The 19,146-nt window shown below is 45.9% G+C and overlaps 1 protein-coding gene across 2 annotated transcripts in view; it reads right to left on the bottom strand.

The window, feature by feature from the left end:
- Positions 1–19,146, bottom strand: part of NALF2 (NALCN channel auxiliary factor 2) — a 73,863-nt gene that overhangs the window by 11,481 nt on the left and 43,236 nt on the right. For both annotated transcript variants that reach the window (XM_006277586.4, XM_006277587.3), the window contains exon 2: positions 1,102–1,273. In XM_006277586.4, the coding sequence (XP_006277648.1) occupies positions 1,102–1,273 (172 nt within the window). The remainder of the gene's footprint in view (positions 1–1,101; positions 1,274–19,146) is intronic.

Genomic DNA, 19,146 nt, shown 5'->3' on the forward strand with positions numbered 1-19,146 from the left:
ATGACATCCTTTAATGTCAGTTAGCATCAATAACCCCATCAAACTTTAATCCCATTGCCTCACCAAATTACCCCTTGATGTACAGTAGGAGGTAGGATTTTTTTTCATTTTTTGTCCTAAACTGCCATGCAGTACAGATGGATGGAGTATCTGAAGTGCAGAGTGAGGGGAGTGGGGCTGGCTATCGACAAGCACTCTCTGCCCCTGCTCTGCACTGGAGCCAGCTGTTAGTGAGTGAACAGTCCTATGTACTCTGCCTCTGTTCTCCCAGAGTGCCACCCCTGGAAGTGGGAGAGAGTGAGGCCTCCAGTCTCCCACTTCTATTGGGGTGTGTGGAGACCCTCAGTCTCCCAGCTCTGGGGATCCTGGTTCTCTGAGGGGGACATGAAGTCTCCTGGTTCTAGCAAGGGGCACTCCTGAAGAGTGGAGGTGGAGTACACAGAAAAGCACTCATTGACAGCCTGCTCTGCTCTACTTCTGACCTCCGCAGAAGGCGAGAGAGCAAGAATCTCCTCCGTGGGATGCTGGAGGACCAAGCCCTCCCCTGACACACTCCATAGTACATGTGCATGCAACAGGAACTGCTTCATTTTGAAGCACTTCCAAATAGTAGCTGTTTTCCCAGGGTTATTTTTGGAACACTTCTGCCATTTTCAGAGCACTTCAAAGGGGGTGTATGCCTATCTGCTTGTCCCCTGAAGTGTTTCAAAGGCATTTGAAGTGTACCAAATGTTACCTCTGTCCACACCTATGTAGGACTAAAGTGTGGCTGCTAAACAGCAATATTTAATTCCAGGGACAGCTATATTTCAGTAGTGAGCAAAGTGCTTCCTATCTTCATATACTGGATCAAATCCTCAACTCTTTATGAACACGTGAAGACTTCCATATTTGGTTCATGGCTTGCAAAATACTATAGGATCCTTCTGGGCAGAAGACTCTAGAAAAACTGAATGCGCTATTCCAGCATGAGTTCAAAATCTTCCCTTGTACCCCACATGGTTGCCTACCCATTTGTCTGTATTTTCTTTGTTTCCTATGAAGTATAGGTGAGAAGACACTATTTTGGGGATGCCTGTCCTGCTCCCATGTCCTTCTTACCCGTACAGATGAAGCCAGGCAACCCTCCATAGATCAGCTCATCATTGTCAGGTAACACAAAGGGGCACCTGGTCTGCACCTCCAGGCAGTATTGCTTGCATGGAATCCGGTGTTGGCACTGCTGTTGTGTCACATTGAAAAACTCGGAGCAGAGCCAGGCCTTGTAGACAGCCTAAGGGAAGACACCAGAAGAGGCAACATCACATCAGCAAAACATCTGAGCAGTCACTTGATAATCTTGTTGTTTTGTTTTTTTCAGTGAGGTGAAAGAGAGATGAGAAGATCTCTTAGCTTACTGTTAAACCTCAAAAATGTTCTGTCAGTACATCATGCTTATTTACTGAATTAACTGGTTCATTGAAAGCAAATTTGAAGGTGTTAAAGATTGTAGAATTCAACTAAGAACCTAAAAAAATCACATAAGTAAAACAAATTACCATACACACAACTGTCCTCTACTGATAGATCCCAAGCCAACATAACAGGCCATAGTGACCTGGAGAAGGTTGGTGGGTACAGAATTTCACTTGCTACTGCTTGCAAAATGTATTAAATTGTTCACATGTTCATTTTATGAACAAGGATTTGAAAGAATGGAGGATTGCAAAATAGGCTGGAGTAGCTGTTGGAGATAATCCTACAATAAAACACTATGTTAGCTTGGTACCCAGCCCTACAATAATGAACATGTAGCCTAGTGGTGGGGAGTACAACTAACCAGCAAGGAAGGCGAGCTGTAATAAAACCAGGGTATGCAATCTAGCACTTATGAGCAACCTCACAACAAAGCAATGCTTGATAATGTAATTGAAAGGCACATGTATTTGTGTAGATCTGAATAACTTCCCCAGTTCCAGATAAAGTTATCAGGAATTTTGATCCTCATGCTTCATGGTAAAAAATAATCACTAACTGGATCAGGAAAGAATTTACGTCTCTAACACTGCTGGACAATGAGAGTCCTTGTTGGGGTTTTATACTTTCCTCTAAAGCATGCAATTTTAGCTGCTGTCAGAGACTTGATACCAGGCTTGTTGGATATTTGGGGTCATTTACTTTGAGAATACCAATATATAGACAACTACTGGAAAAGCTGCACTAGCTCCACCCAGTTGGGACATGTGGATACTACCAATCTTGCCTTATATTTTAATGAGAGCTCCTGCGCTGTTAGACTTGCCTCTGATTTCTCCTTTTCTGCCTCGGTATTAAATCTGCTTCAACTTCTGCAGCAGGGTTTGGCGACCTTTTCAGAGCACAGGCTGAAATAATTCAGCTTGGTTCAAGGTGGGAGGATGCTTCCAACCTGGCCATCTTTGCTTCTCCCTGGCACCAAATTGCTGCCAATGTAGTTGCAACCCAACTACTGCTAGATGCCTCAAAATCCCCCAAACACCAAAATGCTATTTAATTGCCCCACCACCAAAATGGTGCCAGTATCAGTATTCACAACAACAGTGCTATTTCATGTGGTTCAAATGGACAGCTTTCATGCACAACACTGCATTCCACAAACATTTTCCTTGCAAATAAGTAAACAGTGCTTTGCCCGTAAGTGTTCATGTATATACTCAAATAAAACATTTACACTCACCTGTAGTTGGTTACAGCTGTACTTTGCAAAATCCCCTGATTCAAAGGCTAGCTTGTAACTTAGATTGTGCTTGTGCCTGCCTCAAATGGTGTGCCATAAGCTCTGGCTTTCAAAAATTTTTTCCAAGAGGAGTTGCTGCTGTCAACAAGCCTGAGAAGTATAACCAGGGCCTGCTTGCTCCAAGGAAGACTAAACCATTCAGCAGTGGGGGAAAAACTTAAAAACTGGCCAAGGGGGTAAGCCTACCCACTATGAGAAAACAGAAAGATTTGTTAATATAGCTTTTCTCTTTGTGAAATGGAGGGAGGGCTGGTCTCTTTTCATCTGAGCATCACTCCGTTTTCTCTTGCCCAGAGCTCTCAGTGATTTGGGCAGTCAGACACAGCCAGACAGCAGCCTTCAGCAGGCCTTTCGGTTTCAGTTAAGACTCCATCTCTGCCTGCCTCCTCACTTACTCTGTCCCATCCCTCTTTCTCAGGCATAAGCACCACGAGCAGAAAATTAGCAGAGTCTGTTCCTCACATTTTTGGAAACAGACATCCTATATTTTTCACAACAAATAGTTAATCTCCTATTTTAAAGAAATTCATAACAAGAACAGAGCGAGAATACAGCATCTCTGACACACTTCCAACATACATTGCGGTTCTGAGGCACCAGTTACAAAATTAAAACTCAAGTGAAGGACCACATCCAACTTATTCAGTGATGTCAAATCAAAAGGTTCTCATGCAGTTGGGGGGCATAAATTCCTCTTCGTGGGTCCTTGGCCCCATAGCCCTGGCAGCTGGGGGTCCCCTTTGGCAGGGCTGGGGGGCCAGGGGGCTATGGGTGAGGGGCGAGGGGCACCAGCAAGGCTGGGGGTAGGGGGGAGAGGCATGAGTAGGTCTGGGGGGCTGTCGGGGAGGAGTGAGCATCTGTGTTCTTAAAAAAAAACGCTCTTCTTTAATGGAATCAGCTGGTTAACAGAAACAAATCACCATTTCTCAAAGTGATTCCAAGAAGAGGAATCCACTGTATTTATACTAAGTGGAACAAGTACATTATGTGAGATTGAGAGCTGAGAACCAGCTCTATGGGGATAGTTATCTGGAAGGCACAAGAAGGTCAAGTTCATGTTGGTTTTACCACACAAACCAAAGCAACTCTGAGTTAGAGATGTCTGGAGATGGGCAGGCCAGGGAGTACCCCATTTTTGTGGAGTCCATCCCATTCTATAGCCCTGCTTTCTGGTTCTTAATATCCTGTTGTTTAGGCAGAACCTTAAAGAGATGGTATAATTAATTTCAGTGCAAAGCAGAAGTGTCTGCAGAAGGCACAAATGTCTTCAGTGGCAACCCAACATAGCTATATCTGAGTGAAATTCCTTGTCTTATTCTGCAGTGTGGGGGATATCTGCCTTATCATTTCTCCACAGCTTTCAGAGCCTGCGTGAGTGAGGCTTCGCAGAGCAGAGTGGAGCAGTTACCGGCAGGCAAGCCGGCAGGCACGGTTAAACCTGGCCAAGAGCCATGGTAAGAAATCATGGCCCTGACAAGCTAGCTCAGAGGGACATTTCCTGCCTCTGCTAGTAGAAAGTGCTTCAGCGACTGGCTGTTGAGTGACCCCAGGGTCAGCATTTACAATGTGTTGGAGGTTTCCCTGAGGAAAGATTTAGACTAGGCTCCTACCAACCTTCCACATTAGCACAGGCTCCAGCAGCAATAAGAGCTCCCACGGCAATGCACAAACTCTATTAGTTTGGAGCCCTGGGCTGTGCCAGAGGCTGCATTATCCTTTTTGTTGTGAATGAGCAAGAGGCAGCAACAGATATGTAATACAAAAGGGCACAAAAGTCCTACACATCCCAAATACAAAAGTTTTCCACATTATTGGGGCTGTTGAACTTGGTAGTTGACGTGACTAATGACAGCCTAAATGCTTCACTATGGCAGAACAGCCAGAATCACCGGCAGAAGTATAACCTTGAGTTTGTCTGAAAGTAGCCAGAAGCCCAGTCTATGCTGGACTTTACCTGCACCACTGCTACTGACAACACCCAAAAGGTCTGCTAACCTCATATGCCTGGTTTTACCTTTGCTCCCAAGCCCTGGTAGGATGCAATTTGATATTTTAATTGATTTTCCTTTGGCTAGGGAAAATTTGTACTGCAGGTGAGGATGAGGCACTAGCTGGGCAGCTCTGGAAGCAGTGTCTTTCCTTACAAACACAACATGAGTGGCAGCAAAGTGAGCGTTAACACAAACATTTCCCTGATAATGTCTATTCTCTAAAGGGGACAGCTTGAGGACTGACAGGGAAACAGGAGGGTGTTGCAGCTTGAGGATGGACCGTTCACACCAATGGGTGTAAAGGAAGGCAGTCAGCAGGAGAAACTATAGTAAGTGTGATTACTTTTTCTATTGAGATCATCTCAATTTCCACCACTGGCAGCAAGGATTAGCCATTTCTAGGGACAATGAAAACATATACCATTGTGTTAGGTATGAGATGAGGGATTGGGTGAAAAAGACAGAGAGAATACCATTTTAAGTGCCATCTACTGCACTGTAGGGGTAAGAAGAAACTTTCTCTAGTTGCATTTTATCCTGTAATAATCTATGATGGAGACATTTGTGCCTTCTTTTGCTTCATCTAGTCCTATCTCACCAAAGACAGAGTGCCAGGTTTGATCCACTGCTGCTCTGGTCAAGTTTGGCAATTCCTTTGGCATCCCTAAAGTGCTCTAAGGGTGCATGATGCTTTATGGAATGATTAAGTGGCAGGTCTCTGTCCCAAGGAGGCTGTTATCTCAGTTATAAAATATATAACAACAACTGAAAGACAAGGCTGAAGGAAAGAAATGGTTCCAGTGCTGAAAGGCCAACAATGAGATACACTGATAGTCACATAGACATGTTACCACCTCTCTCCTTAAAAACGTAGTGTAATAAAGTTTAGGGACAGTATCCAAAATGATGTCACAGGGAGGTGTTGGGAAGTAATAACCAGCCAAGGAATACATGGAAAAACTGGGCATCTTGGCAGAATATGAGATAGCAACAGACTCTGGAGATGGATCATAAACAAAATCCTCAGACAATAAAAGAGCTTTCTCAGTGGAGCTTTTTTAAAATAAAATATCGTGTGCTGTTAGGAATCTAAATGCAATTTCATTACTCTGATGCTAAGGAAAGATGTTTTCCCCATTTTTTCCATTAGAGGGCGCATTCATCCCACTGTATCTTGCTCCAGCAAGACTCTATAGGGGCCTTCAATTCTATTATTAAAGCCGGGGAAGAAGACCCCCCCCCCCCCCCCCCAAACATACAAACCAAAGTAGACAAGGAGGATGAAGGGCTATTACTGTACACTATTGCTCAGACGTCAGGGTTCAAATCCTGACTAGGTCACAGGAAAAAAAAATCTGTCCCTGCCTTAGAGAAGTTGTTTTCTATTACATTCCTACAGCATTTTTCAGCCATCCCAGAGTCCTTAATATTCAAGGAATGGAGCCTTAAGCATTACACACTGGGTGTCTTTCTAAAAATATGTTCTAATTCAACCCAAAGTTACTGAGTTAGTTGCAGGAATAATTGTATAGTCCCTATTTTGATGGAAGTCAGACTAAAATATCAAAGAGGTTCCTTTTGGTGTAAAATGATTTAAAGATTTATATTTCTGGTAAGTGACTCCACAAATTTAAAAAAAAACATACAGGGAGACTTTCTTTCTCAGTTCTGTTCTTTATGTTTTTCCACTAACTACTATAAGGTATGATGGGTTTTAATCCTACTAAATTATATGGGATTTTTTTGTTTGTTAAGTGTGATAGTCTTATCTTAATCTTGTAAACTCTCTCTTGTGTAAGATGACATGGGAAACTAGTAGTGTTCTTGCTTCATTAATCCATTTATTGCCATTAGAAGCTGCATTACATCTACTGAAGAGGTGGGAGAGAAATTACAATAGAGAGCCCACGGCTAGTACCAGGCTGCTTGATCTGATAGTGGGAGCAGATTTAACCTTTTTGCCTTGAACATGCCCTGAAGCAACAACTAGAAATAACAGACAGGTCTAGATGTTAATAAAAGCTCCAACTATATGACTTTAGCATTGTTGTTGCTTAGGAAGCTTTCTGGTTGTGTCTTCCTCAGCCTGTACTGTGTGTGCGCACGCGCATGTGTGAGTGTGTGAATGTGCGTGTGTGTTATGCATGCGGCGCCCATGAGCATGCATACTCATTAGAACACAGCTGTTCCCTGTGCACAGAGCAGCACGTGGCTGGAGAATGTAGGAAATGTTTTGGTGGCTCAAAGTTGGGGGTGCAGGAAGTAGTGAATAGGTGAACAGTCATAGTATTACATTTGTTCACATGAACTCTATCTAATAGTGCACCCACTGGCAAAAATCAGGATCTGCTTATGAATGATTCATGACCAGGAAAAAGGGGTTAAATTTGCAATGAATATCATTCGCTGTGTTCACTATGAGTAATCTGACTAGCTCTAGTACAAGGTGTCTCTCCCACCATAAGCAGAAACAGCTGCTGCAGGGCCTGAGAGTCACAGGCAGAAGGCCTATAATGTTAACCTCTGAGAGAGTGTACAGAGGCAGTAAACAGCTCAACAGCAAGTCGAGGCTTTGTTGCATTCTGTTTCCCTTTGGGGCTCTACCATGGCTTCGTGCTGAAGACCGACAGAAAAGCTGCATGCGGATTCTTAGGCAAATGAAACAAATGCTGCAACGTAAATATTCCACAAGGACCTAAGCAACCCAGCAGGCATCACCTGCAGCCCCAGCAGCAGCAGCAGCAAGGCCTTCTCATATACCTTTATGGGAAAGACAGACCCTGTGGTGGCCAAATACCCCAGACAGGACATAGAGCCCTTGAAATCTGGATGGCCTACCCTATCATAGAGTCATAGAAAAGGTGGGCTGGAAGGGACCTCCAGAGGTCATCTAGTCCAACTCCCTGCCTGAGGCAGGATCATCCGTTTCCAAACGATTCTATACAAATTGTCTAACCCAGCAGTGGCCAACCTTTTTGGTCTGCAGACCAGATGAGTGGTCCCAGGTCCATCCGTGAATCGGAACTCATCCATGGCCCTGATCTGGTGGCTGGTGCTGGCCCAGCCTGGCTCTGATGCAACAGTTTAGGTATGGCCTGGCCAGGAAAAATGCAGTTGGACCAGAAGGACCTGGCTGGGGCCTGATGAAGTCACATGGGAATGGGGTCCTATCCCTCCATGCAGGACCCATCCAGGGCTGATCCAGTCCCATGGAGCTTGGAAATGTGGCAGTAGGGGAGCAATGGCAGTGTTAATTGCCATTGCTCCCCTATTGCCAAATTTCCAGATTGGTGTGGAGACCCAAGGACCAGATTATGAGGCTCTGCAGGCTGGATCAGGCCCAGCATTGAGCACCCCTGGTCTAACCTATTAGCAAAACTACAGAGTGAACCTGAATGCAACCACAAGACATAACACCCTAATCTGCCACAGATAAAGCAGAGGCACCATGGTGGTCAACATCCTGCTGCTGCAAAGCTTAAAATAGTCTTGAGAGATTCAAGGATCCAAGATCCTAGGCATACACAGCCCTGAGCTAGGCCTACTCCTGCCTATCATGCTGAAGGGTTTGACTGAGAAGGAAGAGATGAACAGGGCCATTTAGGCTATATCCAATTCAGCCCTCACAATCTGGGCAGGATTGTTCTCGACAGTCTGTTTACTAGGACTTTGTTTAGCCTAGTATTAAATGTCCCAAGCAATAAGACTTTCTCACCTTCCCCTGAGACTATTTCATAGCTGAGAACAGTATATCTTACTGTCTGGAGTCTCTCCCTGATATTTAACCTATATTTTCCTGTCCATAAGTTCATCTCCATAAATTACCATAAATCGTTCTTCCTCTCGATGTTTACACATATTTAATATTTGTAGATGCTTTGTATTCCCCATTTAGTCATAACTTGGTGAAGCTATATTGATCCTTTCACCTTTCCCAGCCCTTTAATCATTCACGGTTCTTTTCTGAACTTCCTTCAGTTGGTCACTTTCTATTATTAAAGCACCCTAACCACTGGCAGGAGCTGACAGGATGTAGGGACCAATGTATGCTAGCAAGGGCATAACACAGGTGAAGTCTGTTTCCTCTGCACTACAGCTGAACTGGCCAGTTTTTGGTCTCCTTGCAGTCACATCCAGGTTCTTTGCCAGACTTTGTCTCCTACTCTCAGTTAGTGCTTGCTGCCTAAGTCCATATGAAATCGTCATTGGAATTGTGGCAACTAATAACTTTCTACAGAGCAACCTTTTCCTTAACAGACGTTAATGCCACAGAAATACCCTAGACCCTGCTGGAGTTTTCTTTTGGGGTTAGCCGTATTGGTCTGTGGCTATATGATAGACAGAGTCTTTCGGTTCAAGTTGATATCTTTTATTAGACCAACTTGGAGGTGGGTTGATGCTTCTAGGACCTCCAAGTTGGTCTAATAAAAGATATCAACTAGACCCTGCTGGGGCAGGAATATTTATGGAAGACCATTTGGTGCTGGTGGCAAGAGAGTCTCCATATCCCACTTGTGAACAAAGACAGGAAAAAGCAGGATCTTAAGACTAAGTTCACCCTTATAAAACTCCAAGGGAGAAATCTATGGGAAGTGGGACCTAAAGTAACCTTCCTCTATGAATCTTCCGGTTAGACTTCCTATCTGAAATGCAACTGAAGCCTCTTGATGACTAACACCTGTTCCTGTGACTCACAAAAACACAGCACCTGCAGTCTCAGAGTTTGGGGATAACAATACATCTAGAGCTTCCAGCAGGAACCAGAATCATTTCCTGGTTGTGGTAGCAGGTGAAGCAACCTGAATCTCATAGGAAGGAGACATTTTCTCTCAAAGAGAGCTGAGGCTCCTCTGGGCATTAGCAATGGAGACATCTATTTGCTTTCTCCCCCTCTACTTTTGAGGTACAGAGAAGAGCTCTTTTCTTTCTTCAAAAGGCTCATCTCGCATTGAATGCTCCAAACTCACAAATACAAACCAAATCCTAGCCAAAACATAGCCTGCTAATGTGAATGAGTGCTTCCAGGGCTAACTTCATAGGATACTTAATGCTGATGATCCTCCCTGATGATGGAGAATCATGGTTCTCCTTTCTGTCTTCCAGTTCCCTGTGGCTATGAAGTACGTACTGTATAAACGCCATCACACCCCAAGGGCACTCCTCTCCCTTATGCTCTCTGAGTCTGATACTTTCTCACCTGCACGTATTTGAAGGAGGAGAACCCAGCTATGATTTCTGTGGGTGTTTAGTTGGACATGCCTGGTGCAACATGTGATGAACATCTCCTGTTCTTGGTCAAAAAATAAAGATGGCAAAGGGCCACTGGCTAAATACAGCTTGTGGCTTCCCCTCTCTTGAGCCAACATGACTGTCATGCAGCCAGCTTTCTAGGACTAAAACACACAGGGAAACACCAGTGTTTTCCTACCAAACACCATATAGTCTGAAAAATATCTCCACGCCACAACATTATGTACAAGGAAAAAAAAAGCTGCAAAGATTATTTAAAGTAATGACTCTTGTGACTTCAGCTTTTCTATTGCTCTGGTTATCTCTGAACTTATATACTCCATAGAGACTGCCATTCTTTCACTATCAGGCAAGATGGGAAAGAAATCGGGACAGAAAGAAACTAATTCTCCAGTGAAATCAGTGAGAAAGACATAGCTATGTATACTGATTTGACATCGTTGTTTTACATTTCCTTCAGGTAAGTGAAGCCAGGTTTTAACTAATAGTTCTTTATTGTCATTGTCAGATAGTTTTCAGGAATACCAGGTACAGAAAAATAGCCTTCAACCCTGAATAGTTGTGCACCTAAGATCTCTGACCCCATTCCTTGATTTAACAGCTCAGAAGTCTGACTAGACAACTCCCTCAGACCGTACTCTGTCTTGCTGCTGGGAAGAGGGAGAGACCACAAAGATGCATTATTTATTTGGGAGGAGGGAGGGAGGGTCAGGTTATCTATTTGCACTTGAATTTTCCAGACACTGTCTGGCAATAATATAAATTATGTTACATTGAAACTAAATTCCTCAGATTATCAATATCCATCTAGCTATCTGCCTACTGGTTCAACAACACCTAAATCTGCATTCAGAGTCCAGGCCTACCTCATCCTATTTGAATTTCTCTCATGACCTGCCTGTTAACAAAGAAATGGCAGCCCCCAGGAGATGTGTTATAACTTTCATTTAGAGTAAATATCATACTAATGTCTTTTTAAAGCAATTTGGTAATTTTTGATACAGCCCCAGTTGATGCTGATGCTTTGGAAACATTGGTGTTTTCCTTTAAACTACTCCAGTCAGATTCAGAGAGCACTGATCATGGATTGGGACGGAAATACATCTTTGGGATTCATCCCAACAAGCCCCTTTAGTACCTTAAAGAGGATGCAGAGCCTGGGATAAACTAGATGCCCACAGGGAGGATCATCTGTAATTAAGTTAACAAGCTGCTGTTTTCCCATTAAAACAGGAAGTAAGGCCTGGGAAATTTCCTCTGGGAAATCCTGATTGTGGCTAATCATCGGGGGGGGGGGGGGGAGGGGGCTGGCCCAGCTGGAACAAAACCCTTCTCTTTAATTAGAGATGGGGGCTCTGGTCATGGCTGCCATGGCAACTATGGGCCTCTCATCTGCTTATTGAGGAAATAGGATTTGCAAATTGAATCGGGAAGATACAAGGGTTGGGCATATAACAGAAGGGACAGGTAGCCAGGGACACGGTAAAAGATAATGAAGGGAGAGGGGGAAGTGAAGAAACTTTCAAATTAATCCCATTCAGTTCAGAAAGGTAAGATCCTGCTGCTTCCTCTTCCAATAACATAGTATCTAAATGGAAGCATTTATTTCACCAATTTGAACTTCAAAATAAGAAGAACTGAGCTGCAAGTGACCCAAACCCACCAGCTATCCATCAGGCGCTCCTCCTAAGTGCAGCCTCTGCACTACAAATACAAGCCATAGGGCGCATATAAGAGATGCCTTAGGCTAGGGACAGACATTACACATAAACCAGTTTAAGTGATCAGAAACTGGTTTAAACCTGTAACAGAACAGATGTTCAGTGCACATAAACCAGTTTGAAAATGGCTGAAACCAGTTTAGGATAAACCTGGTTGAATATAGAATCAGACTTAACTGATTTGGGTCAAACCAGTTTATGCAATATCTGTCCCAGACCCCTTACTGCTTTAAGATAAACCAGATTCCCCCAGCATCCCGGCATGCTCTCTGGGCTGGGTGGGGCTCTCTGCTCCACAGCAGGGCTGACCCCTCCCCTCTGCTCCCTGGCTGAAGCTCCGGCAGAGACTGCAGGTACAGAGCATCTGCCTGGCTTCCCCCTGCTAAGCAGGAATTATTCCTCCCACCCCTCTGTTTTATGTAAACATTGCATTAGCTAGCAAACCACATGCTGGCTATGGTCCCTGCTGTGGGAAAGGACAAAGACAGACAGGCTTCTTGGAGCTAATCAGCAGGTAGCTTAATGTCCTTCCTTGGAAAAACTGTTTAAGAAGAGCTCCATTAGTTAATGAAGAAAGGCTTTGTTTTTTTAATGGGTTGATAAACACTGAGTTAGGGGTGATAAACATTCCTTGCTGGGCTGCTTAGGAGGGGGGAATAATAAGAACATCCTGCCAGAGCCGAGCCACACCCCCCTCAGCTCAGCCCTATGGAAGCAGGGAGGGCTGCTCTAGCACCCTCTGACTTCTAGGTTGAGCCACTGCAGGTATATGCCTGCATTTCTGGACTGAAAAGGGAATGTCTACCCACCTCCAAATTGATTCAGACTTTGCAGTTTAGACTAACCTGCAAAGACTGAATCAGTTCAGGCCCAGGTTTTTTGAATGTCTGTCCCTAGCCCAAATGTGTTCTGCTATGCATTAATGATTAAGGGCACCCTCACGGCAAAATATGTGTTAATGGGCTAATGTGCAGTAGAATTAGTCCATGCACTATGCAGCTACTGCACCTTTATCTAGTACCTTATATTAGAGGTTCTAAACATAATGCGCAGTAGCAAAGGCACATTAATGAATGTGTAGATGCACTTATAGTGTATTTAAGATGATACAAATGGTGTTTTGAAACTTCCTGTTAGCAACATCCTATGGTAGGCTCCATGTCAGAGGCCATAAACTAGCTACCAGTTGGCTACCATTGGGATCATCAGACAGTGGGTGCATCTACACAAGATGTTTACTGTGGAATTGCCTAATTAGCTCTACAGTAAAGTCTCAGTGTCTACACGTGCGACCCTATAAGGCTGCAGTAAACTAATTAACTCTGCGTAAATTAGTGTGCTGCAATACAAAAGGGTGCTTCAGCTCAGGGGCTGCCTGCCGGCTGGCCTTGCACTGGAGCACCCTCATGTCCCAGCCAGCCCCTCCACAGCACGTCGGAGCAGTCCCGGCTGGCAGGCTGACACCCTAGCCCGCTCTGACCCAGCTCAAAATGCTGTGGTGCTGGGCACACTGTGCCAGAGTTTATTGCATTGTCCTAACTGCATGTGTAGATGCACCCTGTATGAGCTTCGTCACAGGATATTGAAATAATGATGATCTAATGATCGGCCCAGTATATTTACCAATGTTTTATTATGTCTAGTTTTATACATTCCATTCTGTGACTCAAAGGAAGAGCCACTGTTAGTGGAACATCACATCCCACAATACCTGGACACCCTGGAGGGTCTCCTGCCTTGGCCTAGCTTTGCTTTACCATGATACAACACTAGGCATCATGGCAGGAGCCTCTGGTTTTGTATTCAATCCCTCATTGTGTCCTTGTTTTTTTCCCCCCTTCAGCTGTGCTCTGGACTGGTAATTCAACTGATTTCCTCACAAGCTCCAGCACTTGTTCCTGCTCAATGTGCTGGGCAACTGCCCTATTTTGCACCCAAATTCCACTGTTGAAATTTTTGTTCCCATACTAATTTTCCATTTGCTGTCTTTTTCAAACACCTCCGTGTACTTGGGAATCCAAATGAATTCTTCCTTATGAATTCTTCTTGGACGAATTCTTGTTAGCCCTGCATTCAGGTTTAGTTTCCTCTGTATTGTTAGAGATCTTGTTTACAGTGAATGTAAATTTTCAGGTGTACAGGTTTTCCTTGCAAACCGCGGGGGTTAGTTTCCGGAAAGTTCCCTTGGTTGGCAAAACCACAGTTGGTAAAACTAAAGGCTTATGGGAAAAATGGGGTTAGGGACTTGAATACTGTACAGTATAGTGTATAAAAATCATCTGTACTCACCTTTAATATATGGGGTGGTCAATTGGGCATAGGCATACCTCTAAGGGTACTCAGGCAAGTTATAGGGGGTACGCGCCGGCAGGCAGGGATGGAGCGCACCTAGGGTGCAGTGGCAGTGTCTTTCCTGCGCATTCATCTCTGACCCAGAGGAGGGAAGGCAGAGGGGGAAGGGAAGGGGAGAGGAATTACATGTTGGCTGGCTCCATGCAGCAGACTGCAGCACTTCCCTGCCCCCACCCATCTGAATGGCACAGTGTGGAAGTTTTGTGCTCCCCTCCGGCAGTGCATGATTGGCCAGTCAGCAGGCCACGGATGGGGCCCTGACTGGGCCGGGTCATGGGGCAATCTGAGCCCGGGGGTAACAGGAGCTGCCCGCCTGCACGCCTGGATGAACCGCTGGGCTCAGATTGTCCCACGACAGCCTGGCTGGGGCTGCTGTTCCTTGCCACCCTGCTTCCCTCCCCCATGACAGCAGGGAGCAGAGAAGCCATGTGGGTATCTCCTTGCCCACCGCTGCTCACCCCATGTTGCCCTGGTGATGTGCCTCCTGCACGTGGGGCTGCACTGAGGCCAGCAGCATGGGGCTGTGTCCCTCAAACCAGCAGCAGGCACAGGAGGTGCATGGCCAGGGCAGCATGGGGTGCGCAGTGGCAGGCAAGGAGATCCCCGTGTGGCTTCTCAGCTCCCTGCCATGCTGGGTCACAGGGGAGGGAAGCAGGGCATCAGGGAACAGTGACGAGTGGGCCTGCTATTCCCTGCCACTGCGGGTACGGCAGCTCTCTGCCACCGCGCGCATCTCTGGCAGGGCTGGGGCCAGGAGAAGGAGAGGCATGAGCAGGGCCAGAGGGTTGCGTGCGCTGATGCATGGCCATGGAAAACCATGGCTGGCAAAACCGTGACTGGTGAGGGAAACCTGTTCTGTATAGGAAATGGGGAAGAGAGCTCTTACAGGAACTTCACAGGTAGCTCTTGTATAGCATAGCTCTTCCCCACAACTGCCCCTGGTTCCTCCTCTGGTTCTTTGAAGGCATAGTTCCTGGGACTTGCTCTTCCATCATGGCCTGAGATGAGCATCTGGAGTGGCTGCGCCTCATTAATCTCGGACGTAGGGAAATGAGTGCTGCTAATGAGATGCTTGGGCATCTCTCCAAGCCCTGGCACATCAGGATGCAGTGCAGGAGGAAACAGGATTACTAAGAGAGGAAGAAGAGTCCCCCCTCCCCCCCTAATGGAGGAGAATTCAAGGGAATGGATAACATTATGTTGCTGTCCAGAAGGAATCACAAACACAAGCTACAAAGTCCAATTAGCACTGTATACAATTACAGCCGCCTGAAATTTTGACATTAACAACATTGAACTTTTTCACAGGGTTTGTTGATTGGCCTTGCTGTTTTAGCATCAATCTGTAACAGCTGCTTTTTTGGTGGCTCCTTTGATATTCTAGAGTTGCATCTTGGCTGTGTTATTCTGATCTTGGCTGTGTATTTGCCACATTCAGATTCTTTGGCTTGGAAAATATGTTGTGGGTTTTTTTTTTAATTGAATTTTGTCAGATGCTGACAGCGCTGGAGACTATTGTGAAATGGAGGATTCCAGAGTGAGGGCAAGGGAGCGAACTACAGCAGTTTAAGTTTCCTCGTGCTGCCTCAGCAATGTGCCTTGAGCCTAAGGTTAAGGGGCTACCTCCAAAACAGAGAGGAGAGGTGTGGGGGTCTTTCAAGCCTAGGTAGTCGACAATAAACACTGCGCGTCACTGGGCTATGTGATGTGGACACTTGGACACTAGCCATGGGGCTGACAAACACTAGGCTTATCTCATACATACTACCAAATGACTCAGGGAAACGGATTTAATTCTGAACTTGCCTGGGCTGGATTCAGACAGGTGACCTAGCAGTTAAGGGCACCCTAATGTATCAGGCCTCCTGAGGCATTCAGACTCATCTGAATTTCTGAAAGTACACTTTCTTAAAGAGAAAATGTTTGGCGATAGCAGCACATTTGAAGGGGCATGGGAATGCCACATGCTGTCCTTGTGCCTTGTTTGTCAGTGGGTGGTACTGCAGTGAGATGTAGTCACCAGTGTCCCCCTCCTTTCTGGAGCTCTTGTGTGTGAAAGCCCATGGTCTCAGTTATGTGTGCTCAGGCAGAAGGGGAGTGCTCTGGCCCTTACTCCCACCTGGGCCTTCTGTTTTTTCAGTAACTTTATTTGTTCTCTCTGTGAGGGCAGAATTTATGTACCCAGTGTGTATGCAGAGGAGGGGAGGCCCTTGAGCTTGTGTAGGATGGGGAATGGTCAACCACACACAGCAGAAACAATGCAGTGAAAGGAAAGAGTCTTGCTCTGTGAGCATCCAGGAAAGAAAACCTGGTTTTCCCATGAGGGCAAAATGATGTCTATGAGAGGGATCTGGGAAAAATTCCCAATTGGGAAGAGCATCTAAATTATGCTCAATCTGTTTCCTCAGATTTGTCACACAGGGACTCACAGTTGGATCTCTGTTAGGCTGATGTAATTCTAGTGACTTCAGTGACATCACTCTGGGTTTACCCTCGTGACCTGCAATAGAGCTCAGACTCTAGCCCAAAGAGCAGTAGCCGCAGCCGCAGTCTCTGTGATTTCATTCAGAATTTTGTGATAAACCTATTTCTTAACCCCCAGCTGCTGGGATCAAGTGATTACTTGAAAAATCTCAGTGTTCACAGCACTAGTAAGTTTCTGTCCCTCATGTTTATGGAATGAAGCTTGAAAAATACAACCCAAGTGAACTCCAAAGGCTCAGAAATGACATGGGAGACAATACCAAACTAAGGCCGGATTATTTTTTACTGACTGGGGATCTAAGTGGACTTAGATGCCTAAGTGCAATTCTGTTCCATCCTGAGAATCCATTAAATGCATCTAGGTTTGTAAGAAACCATCATCAGACCCTTAAGACTGAGTCAAAAAGAGCAGCGTAGAGGGATAACCCACTCGTCTTTTGCATTAACTGGTTTTCAGGGACTAGATTGCACCTAGGTGCCTAAATCCACTTATATACTTAACAGGTAAAATAGAATCTGCCCCCTGGTGCTCAGAACCAGACATATGGCACAAGCATGATCAATCTGTGAGGGTGCATCAAAGGCATAGAAAGCGAGCAGCAGCTATGGGAGGGCCCAGAACAGGACATTATGGTTATATCTGGGATCTCAGCAGACACTGACGGCGTGAAGGTCTGCCACAGGGATGAGGCACTGTTGCACAGCCTGCAATAATCATCAATTCAATTATGTTTCAGTGGAAAAGCAAAGAACATTTTTTAACTATATATTCTGTAAATCTGTCAGATAGTTCAAAGGCTGAGGCCCCTATTATAGTGTGTTCTCTGGACTGTAAGAGTCAGGGAATTGTGTCTATGCACCAAGCCCAAACCTGGGGATTGGCTGTACTGCACCCAACACAGCTCCAGAGGCAGGGGCAGAGACAGCTGTACATTTCCTTTGCCTTGCCCTGATTCTGGAGCTGCTGAGCACTACTCCAACACCTTGATGCAAAACAGAACAGTCAGAGCTGCTGTCTCTTACTTTTGACTGCTAATGGCTCCACTCAGTTTTTCCTTGCCATGCCCTCCACAGAGCTCCGTGCAGTGCTCCCTAAGTGCACTCACCCCACTCATCTTCTGCTGCAGGAGACTCCTCAGGTCGCCAGCCAAGCTGGCTTTGAAGCTTCTGTATACTCTGAAAGCAGCATGCAGCAGCGCTGGTAGGGATCCAAGTCCCTCTACTGTCATGGGGCTACCCAGGCTCTTATTAACGTTGACAGTTCTCAGTGGTGAGTTTCTGATGATGCCTAAGGATCAAGAAATGAGTGAAACCAAATCTTATACAATAGTTTTGTCTCCTCACTCACTCATTCAGTGTGATCCAGATCTGCTCTGAGCTTGCATTAGGGGAGAGGCAAGACCAAGTTTGGTCTCCTCTTTAAAGTAAATTCATCTCCGTACCCAGAATGTGCAACTCAAAAGCACAACTGGCTAGGAACAGCAGCTGGAGGTTTGGTGCTGCAGGGTGATGTCACCTTTTATTTTTGCAGCCAACATACATGTCAAGTAGCCATTTAAACACTGATTTCCGGCAGCAAAAAAAGGAGAGGACATCTCCACCACCCCTCTCCTCCCTGCATCAGGGAACTGCTGCTGCTATACTGTGCCCTGGTACTGCTGCTGGAGCCAGAGCCACTGTAGGGAAAGTTCAGGGTGGCGTATGTGTGTGTGTGGGGGCAAGGAACAGGCAGGTGAGCCCCTTCTCCCCTTAAGCAGCACCCAGGGCCTGTGCCCCATTTGCCCACCCACTGTGACACTACTGACACAACTACAAACAAGAGAGATGGCAGGACCCTAACTGTAGTTTATAGGGAATTTAAAGTATCTTCTTAGAAATAGCAAGAAGCACCCCTTAGTGACCCTCACTGCCTTTTGTTTCAGAAGCTCCCAGAACCCTTCCAGAGGAGCAGCGCAAAGGCCTCCCATACTGCATACAGTTAGTTGTATGAACCCCACTGACTGTCCAGCTCCTTTCTTTTGCTCTTGTTCCTGAAGAACAAACAATGCAACTCCAACAACATCCACAACCAGACAAACAGAATTACTGACAGCTCCCTGGGAAGCTCTGGTGCATCCTCATCCTGCACTGGCATGCATGCTTATGGGACCTCCACAGTGCCCTGTGCAAACAGTGCCTCTTCCAGTCAGTGTGAGCAACAGACGCTTCAGAGCCCAAGTGCGACTCCCATGGAGGTGTCTCTCAGTTCTCCTACAGGGTACAAGCAGGTGCCTCGGGAGAGGAGAGATGTGTGAGAACCCAGCAGCCTCTACCCCGAAGAGCAGAGGCAGCTGTCAGCAAGGTGCATTGCTGAACATGCAAAATGCCAAGGAAAGGGCAGGTGAGAATGCTGCAGGGCTGGCAGGCAGGGCACTGCCCATGCACATACCCCACTATATTTGTCTCTAACCAGTGCTAACTTCTGCCTGTGCTGCAGTGCGCAGAACTCACCCTCGCCCTCTGACCCACACAGAGCAAAGTCTCATCCTGGAGTGAGAGCTGTGTGCACAAGCACAGGTTGGGGGGTGGGGGGAGGCTCTGCTCAGGCCCTGTG

Source organism: Alligator mississippiensis, chromosome 8 (assembly GCF_030867095.1).
Source record: "Alligator mississippiensis isolate rAllMis1 chromosome 8, rAllMis1, whole genome shotgun sequence".
NCBI lineage: Eukaryota > Metazoa > Chordata > Crocodylia > Alligatoridae > Alligator > Alligator mississippiensis.